General features: G+C 34.7%; 1 protein-coding gene across 4 annotated transcripts in view; it reads left to right on the forward strand.

Annotated features, from left to right (window-relative positions):
- The window catches only part of OSBPL9 (oxysterol binding protein like 9), a 169,924-nt gene that overhangs the window by 127,503 nt on the left and 34,023 nt on the right, over nucleotides 1–8,398 (forward strand). For all 4 annotated transcript variants that reach the window (XM_034652487.1, XM_034652495.1, XM_034652508.1 and 1 more), the window contains 4 exons: nucleotides 1,694–1,789; nucleotides 2,784–2,831; nucleotides 4,709–4,738; nucleotides 5,586–5,636. In XM_034652487.1, the coding sequence (XP_034508378.1) occupies nucleotides 1,694–1,789; nucleotides 2,784–2,831; nucleotides 4,709–4,738; nucleotides 5,586–5,636 (225 nt within the window). The remainder of the gene's footprint in view (nucleotides 1–1,693; nucleotides 1,790–2,783; nucleotides 2,832–4,708; nucleotides 4,739–5,585; nucleotides 5,637–8,398) is intronic.

Here is an 8,398-nt window from a genome sequence, read left to right on the forward strand (position 1 = left end):
TTTATTATCACACTCTATATAGTAAATGTTCTTAATAGAAAGTTTTTTGGGTTATCTCTAAAAATGAATGTTTAACCACAGTTTTATTAAAATATGTTGTTTATTATGATTTTTCTTCAACTTTGCTTTTATTCATGACATCTCATTGGGAAGGGATTTTTCAATACTCACTTGAAGCAGTTTCTTTACATGTATGTGGAAAAAAAGCAGGCCGTTTTATTGCTTTTGAATTTGAAAAGGAAAATGCATTACAAGATAAGTTGGTTTTCCCATGGTCTAATACGACTTAGGGTTTTTGTTTTTGTTTTTTTCTGTTCTAAGAATTTGAATTTTAGTTTGGCAAGAGCAACAATAAATAGTAATAGTATTAGTTGATAATGTTAGTAATTGTAGTCTTACGTAGAGGTAGTAGCTGCCACATTAATAATAGTATGAGAAGGATGACTATATTTGGCAGGTAAGAAAACAGCAGCTTAGAGAGACACAGTATCTTGTTAATGGCTGAGCTGCAATTAGATACCAGGCTTGCCAACCCATTGTTGTTTCCCATAATACTATAATGCTCTCAATGTGGTGTTTGAGATAATGGCTGTAAAAGTGCTTTAGTAATAATAAAGTATTGTGCAAAGATGAGGTATTGGTGTAACATACAATGAACTTTGGCCTCCATTTACTAAAATGGGGAATGTGAAAATGATCAGCCTATTTTGGCCAACAAGTGAAGATCAAGTATGGTATGTTGAACTACTGTATTTTATCCATTAGGTACAGGAATTTTGTGGTTGGGTTGGGATTGTGACATTAGTGGATCATGAGCCTTACTTAATTTCCCTGTTTAACTGCATGACATTTGGGCACGCAAATATGGGAAGCTGGTGGTCTTGTTCATTCTCCAACTTTTTGTCTTTTATATCCAGGATTGATGTTTTTTTCAGATATGATTAATTACTCTGGTTTCTTTTGAGTCAAGTTAAAACATAGGAATCCCATGCTCTTGAAGTTTAAAATTTTTGGTGTACAAAAATAGGACATGCAAATGCTGAACTGTTAAACTGAGAAATAAGTGGGCCCCCTAAATAAGTAAACATTTACACCATGTCCAGAGTGTAGTGTTCCTGCCAAGGGTGAATGTGAGTAGGGAACTTGATTAAGACAAGTGCTTTCATTTAGAGAGAGGGCGTTCTTCTTAGAAGAGGTGAGAATTTTGAGGTTCTTATTTCTTTTAATAAGGGAGGAGGAGAAGGCATCAGAGCTGATGGAGTGGGTTAGGGAATGGAAGAACTAAATAGAGTATGAAGTTAAGATTAAAGGACTGGAGGAATCAGACAAAAAGTGGGGGTAAAATAGGAGGTAATCTAGGTGGTAATGTAGGTCCTTCAGCTGAATAACTGTTGCTCTGGAGGTCACTGGGAGTCATTTGGGGGTGAGAAGAAAGTGATAGAAGAGCAAGGTCAATCCTAATTTAAGCAGCAGCACATGTTGATAAGGGAACAGAGCTAGAAGTTCATGAGGGAGATTGATTTATCACTATTCTCGGAGAATTTAGATAGTTTAAATATACTTATTATTTATGAAAAAGTACTATTTTTACTTGAAAAATTGAAATGTCATGTATGAAGGATGAAGTATCTTCTGTACTATTAAATATTGCCTGGATACTGGTAGATTTATTACAAATTTTCTTTTTCTGTAGGGTTTGGATTCAGGATTTGTTCCTAGTGTCCAAGACTTTGATAAGAAACTTACAGAGGCTGATGCTTACCTACAAATCTTGATAGAACAATTAAAGGTATGGCATTGGTTTATATACTGAATTGGTATAAATAGTAAATGTTACCAAGCTTGATTTTGAGTGTGAAAAGTTACCTGATGTTAATTTGCATCCCTTATATGGTTCTTCAGCAGTTTTTAAAGCTGACTAAATTAAAAGATCTGGGTGACTTACTCAAAGATCTTTGTCTTTGATTATATTGATAAATAGCGTGTATAATGTACTTTCTTGGTCGTTAAAAAAGTAAATATCTAGACATAATTAGAAGAAAAGATTAGATTCATATTCTGTTTTAAAAATGAAAATGGTACATTTTAATGTGGTTCAATTTCTGAGGCCTTGATTTTTCTATTTTGGGGAGTGGGGCATTGGGAGAGGTGATTTCTCTACTTCATATATCATTACTGAAATTGTCTCCTTCAATTCCTACCTTAAAATTAATTACAAGCAAGAGTCCTGGGAGGCAAATGGAGTATTGATAAACTTGGGTGACCAAAAAAAAAACCAAAAACCGTAGGTTTCAATTGATTTTTTAAGTTCTTTTTTTTTTTTTTTAAAGATTTTATTTTTTATTTATTGGACAGAGATAGAGACAGCCAGCGAGAGAGGGAACACAAGCAGGGGGAGTGGGAGAGGAAGAAGCAGGCTCACAGCGGAGGAGCCTGACGTGGGGCTCGATCCAGCAACGCCGGGATCACGCCCTGAGCCGAAGGCAGACGCTCAACCGCTGTGCCACCCAGGCGCCCCATGATTTTTTAAGTTCTTAAAAGCCATCTGTTTTCTTTTTGCTTGTAATTTTACCAGGGTAATTGATCTTGACTGTTTAAAATCATTGGATAGAATTGGACCTGATACAGTCCCTTGAAAAAATACATGTTATCTTAAAAATACATATAAATCATCCCAGGAAGAAATGTATTTAAGAACTAAGTTTGCCTTTCTATGTTTAGTAAATGTATGCAGTATAGTAAAATGGCTTGATACTATAATCATTTTCTTTTTAATCCTGTAGCTTTTTGATGACAAACTTCAAAACTGCAAAGATGATGAACAAAGAAAGGTAAGTTCTATTGTCATTATTTTGCCTTAAACCTTTTTAAAACCAAGAGCCTTTTAGAGAAATAGCAGAAGAACCTCAGTGTTTCAGACTATTTATGATAGTATTGCCATATAGAATTCATGGGGGAGTTTTCTGGTGAATTTCTGTTATGGTTTCACAATTAAACAAAAGGGTAAAGTACAAAAATTTTAACATGATGCCTTTTTTGTAAGTACCACCTTCATAGGAGTAGGTTCATTCTTCTTGAGGTTTTTAATGTTGAAAATAGAAAGTTATTTTATTAAATTGGTATGTGGTCACTTCAGATATTAATAAAACAATTGGCAAGAATTTGCTGAATAAACAAGAAACCACAGATGAGGACAAAAACTAGTGTTGCTTTTTTTTTAAAAGATTTTATTTTTGGGGCGCCTGGGTGGCTCAGTCGTTAAGTGTCTGCCTTCGGCTCAGGGCGTGATCCCAGCGGTCTGGGATCGAGCCCCACATCAGGCTTCTCTGCTGGGAGCCTGCTTCTTCCTCTCCCCCCCCCACTTGTTCCCTCTCTCGCTGGCTGTGTCTCTCTCTGTCAAATAAATAAATAAAATCTTTAAAAAAAAATTTTTTTTATTTTTAAGCCATCTCTGTACCCAGCTTGGGGCTTGAAGTTACGACCTTGAGATCAAGAGTTGCATGCTGTACTAAGCCAGCAAGGTGCCCCCAAGTGTTGCTTTAATATAGTTCCGCTACTGCCCCCCACCCTTGAATTTCTGATAATTACTTTGTAATTTGAATAGTTTTCTTTTTTCCAATTAACATTTTTCCTCCTTGATTAGATTTCCCAATGCCGTATCATTTCTTTTTTTGCATTTCTTTTGACCGTAGCTTTGCATTTGGTTCTTTTACACTTGGTGATAGTACCTGTAGTAACTCGTGTTTAGCTCCCCTTCCATTCTTAGTTTTGGAATTTAGTCCCATGTCATTTTTAAACAGCTAGGCAAAGTTTAAGGTGATTCTAAAACAAGTGTTTTTTATTTATTTAAATGCAATTTAGCTAACATACAGTGTATTATTATTAGTTTCTGAGGTAGAATTTAGAGATTCATCAGTTGTATGTAACACCCAATGCTCATTACATCAAATGCCCTCCTTAATGCCCATCACCCAGTTACCCCATCCTCCCATCCATCTATCCTCCAGCAACCCTCAGTTTGTTTCCTATGGTTAAAAGTCTCTTATGGTTTGTCTCCCTCTCTGTTTCCATCTTATTTTATTTTTCCTTCCCTTCCCCTCTGTTCATTAGTTTTGTTTCTTAAGTTCCACATATGAGTGAAGTCATGTCATATTTGTCTTTTCTCTGACTTATTTTGCTTAGCATAATACACTATAGCTCCATCCACATCATTGCAAATTCAAGATTTCATTCTTTTTGATAGGGCTGAGTAATATTCCATTGTATATATGTCCCACTTCTTTATCCATTCATTTTTTGATGGACATTTGGGCTCTTCCCATATTTCGGCTATTGTAGACATTGCTGCTATAAACATTGGGGTGCAGGTGCCCCTTCGAATCACTATGTAGAACAAGTGTTTTAAAATCACATAGTCTATAAAAAAGATACAACTCTTTTCATATAAGGAATAGTAATGTTTTTATTATTCTTAGAAATCTTGAATCATATGAATCTTATTTGAGCACGTAATCTGTAAAATGTTTGAATTTTTTATTTTAAATGTTTAAGTTTTTAAAAAGTTTAACAGTATTCCCTTCCCAACTTGCCTGCACTCGCTTAGAGTAATGAGTACATTTTGGTAAAATTCTTTAAATGACCAGTAAAAAACAGCAATGATACTTCTTTATGCTTCTGATTATTTGTATAAACTTCTCATTTTTCACAGAAAATTGAAACTCTCAAAGAGACAACAAATGTAAGTAATGTGTTTGGTAAACTCTGGCTTTGCATTAGAAAGTGCTTAAAAATGTTATTTCTATTTTAAGCTACTGCTTTAATAAATTAATAAGTTCTATTAATAAGAGCAGTTGATTTTAGTTTATGAATTTTTAAAAGGGTGTTTAAGAATTTTATTATTCTCTAAAGGAATTAAAAGGACTTGAATAATCCTTCTAATTAAAATTCACTTCATATACCATTTTATCTGCATCTGGTCTTGTCTGTCTTAAGATCCTTGGATAAAAGATGTCATGCGTGCATAATGTATATATTCTCTTTCTTATAATTAAAATATATTGTGATTCAAGTTTTCTGATGTACTGGCCTTCTGGCATTATGTAATAGGCTACTAATAAGATTTGTATTTTGATAACAGCATTTTTAAAAACAGGCAAAGTAGTAGTAGTCTGGGTGCACCAGTATTGTGATAGGATTCTTTACTCTTCATAATTCCATAAGTCTCGAATAGATGTTTTGGAAATTTACACTGGGATTGCCTGCTATTGATCTAAGAATTTGGAAGTTAATCAGACTCACATCTTTTTCTGTTTGAAGTGTTGAAAAACCACTTAGAATGTTATTCAGTACAAATTAACAATTTCTTGGCATTTTTTAATGGTAGAATTGCTAATGATAACTTCATCTAACACTATCAGTACATTAGAACCCACTGGAATCCAGAGAGGGTATTTCTTGTGTAGTATAGACTTGTATCCTGTACATCTGAACTGATTTTTATTTTTTATTTTTATATTTTAAGCTTTAATGTCATATGACCATTTTATTTGGTGCAAGATCCTAAAATCAGTGTTCTGTTTTTATAGAGCATGGTAGAATCAATTAAACACTGCATTGTGTTGCTGCAGATTGCTAAAGTAAGTAAATTTTACTTTTGATTACTTTCATTTAATGAGACGTAAAAATCATAATGCCATTTCTCTTTAATAGGCGGGAAACTTGGTTCTAAAATATATACCTTTCTACAGTTAATTGTATTGTGGGGTTCTTGGTACTATTGAACAACTATTGTACTTGGATATTACCTTAGCAGTATGTGCCTGTTTTTGATAAGGTAATTTCTGATATCGTGACTGGGAAGGAGGGGAGTACATTTGAATGATTCACTCCTTCTTTCCATTTTATCCATTATCGGTGCTTGGAGCAAGGACATATTTTGCAAAACCTTCCACAGAAAAGTTTTTCTTAGGAGAAAAGGAATTAAATTTTACAAGAGTTCTTTTTCTCATTCATAATTAGGAGTATAATAAAGATATGTTTATTTTTAATTGTGTTGTAGATTTTTTTCTGGCACTAAACTACATTAGTGAACTGCTACTTTAATTTGCTCTTCTTATTCATGCAATAAAATGTATTTTGAATTATTGTGGTGCAGTAAAAATTTCATGGTTATCGTGCCTGCTTTTCTGAGAAATTTTGGTGTATTCAATTTAAATGTAGATTTGATTGCTTGTTATTTTGAGAAATAAGCATTTTAATGTTTGAAAAGATATTAAACCCCGCCCCCCTGCCCACCATTATTTCTACCTGACTATACCTCTGTATTTCTGGCCAATGGCTAGAAGACAGTGGGCAGGCAATTCAGCAGGCACTATTAGGAGTGGTGTTTGCATGGATTTTTAATTACTGGCCTATTTTACTTACTCAATTGCATGTATTTGTTTGCCTGATAATGGTCATTTTTTACCTAGTATTGTTAATGATACAGTCGTATAGGATAATCTATTTGTGCTTAGATAGGAAGGATATTCAGCATATAAGTTAGGGCAGTGTCATTTTCTTTTGAGGCTAGATTCAGTATGTTAAAAGTGTCAGAACTTAAGGGCTTGTGTTCACTTTCTAGGTTTTTTGTTTTTACCACTATGCCTGATTTCCTGTGCATGTGTCTAAATTAATTTCATCTACGTTTGTGGATCAGAATGTATTCTAAAGGGAGCATAGGGTTGGAGCCATAAAAGAGGTGGTAAGGTTTTTGTTTTTCTTGACTGTGAAATTATATGGATGGGTGGGTCACCTCCTGTTACCCAAAAGCCTCTACAGTGTATAGATAACCAGTAAACTACACCTTGTTCAGTGTGAATAGGTATGTATTTTAGGGATTCACACTGCCTTCTCTGGAAGATTGAGGAAGTAACCTCTACAAGTCATTTAAGACTTTAGATAGTTGTCAAACAAGACAGCCAAGCCTCTTTCAGGAGCTCTCCTTTTGGCTACCCGTCGAAAATATTTTTGGTGTTCTATCTTTGGAATGAGTTAGAATTAAAATTACTAATACTCCTTTTTAGAAGTTTCTACTATTTTTTTTTAAAGAAATTTTCATTTTTTAAGTAATCTCTGCACCCAACATGGGGGCTCGAACTCACAACCCTGATATCAGGAGCCATGTACTCCACTGACTGAGCCAACCAGGAGCCCCTAGAAGTTTCTGCTATTTAGTCTATACCTCCTACCTCTTTGTTTATTTTAGCCCAGCTTGATAGACTTAAATTTCAAGGTCCTTCAGAATGGGTAACATAGATTAAGTAAGGAGTTTGGCTGTTTAATTTTTTCCAGAAGGAAGTTTTATTAAGGCTTTTATGTTCAAATATGATCCTTTAAGTTATATATATACTCTATATGAACTCTGTGTGTATCTTTAAATGTAAATTTAAGACCATTTCACATGCCTACTCAAATCCCACTAAATGTTTTCCCATCTCCCTTGGTTTGGAATCTAAACTACTTAGAATAACTTACATCACTTGAACCATTGCTACTCTCTCACCTCCTCTACCCTCATTTGGTCACACTGTTCCAATGTATTGGCTTGTTTTCTTTTTCATAAACAGGTCAGAATCTTTCTGCTTCAGGGATTTGTATTTGCTTTCCCTGCTGCCTGGAAGGAACTTCCCCAGATTTCCATGACTAACCTCACTTTATTCATATTTCTGCCTACATGAAATCTCTTAGAAGAGACCTTCTTGACCATTCTAAAATAATCTCTAATCTCTCATTTGTGTTTATTCTTCATGGCCTTGCATCACTAGCCAGATTTACATGGTATCTTCTTTATTGCCTCTCCACCATCTGATTTATAATCTCCTTAAGGACTTTGTCTTTTGCCATTGTATTAGTCAGCTTGGGCTGCCCTAACAAACCACCAGACTGGGTGGCTTAAACAACAGAAATTTATTTTCTTGCAGTTTTGGAGGCTAGAAGTTCAAGATCAAGATTCCTGCCAATTTGGTTTTCTCTGCAGACCCTTTTTAATTCGTAGACAGCCATCTTCTCAGTATGTCCTCATGACCTTTATCACCATAAGAAGAAACATTGTACCTATTAAGCTGTCATTCCCTGTTCCTCTTTCCCTAGCTACCCTTGTTCCCGTTCCTCCTTCAATCCCTGGCAACCACTGATCTGTTTCTAGATTTGCCTATTCTGGACATTTCATGTAATTAGGATTCCACAATATGTGGTCTTTTGTGACTGGCTTCTTTCACTTAGCATAATGTTTTCAAGGCTCATTCATATTGTAGCGTGTATCAGTCCTTAATTTCCTTTTTCATTTCTGAATGATAGTCTGTTGAATGGATATACCGATTTTGTTTATTCATCAGGTGATGAAAATTTGGGTTGTTTT

Source organism: Ailuropoda melanoleuca, chromosome 2 (assembly GCF_002007445.2).
Source record: "Ailuropoda melanoleuca isolate Jingjing chromosome 2, ASM200744v2, whole genome shotgun sequence".
NCBI lineage: Eukaryota > Metazoa > Chordata > Mammalia > Carnivora > Ursidae > Ailuropoda > Ailuropoda melanoleuca.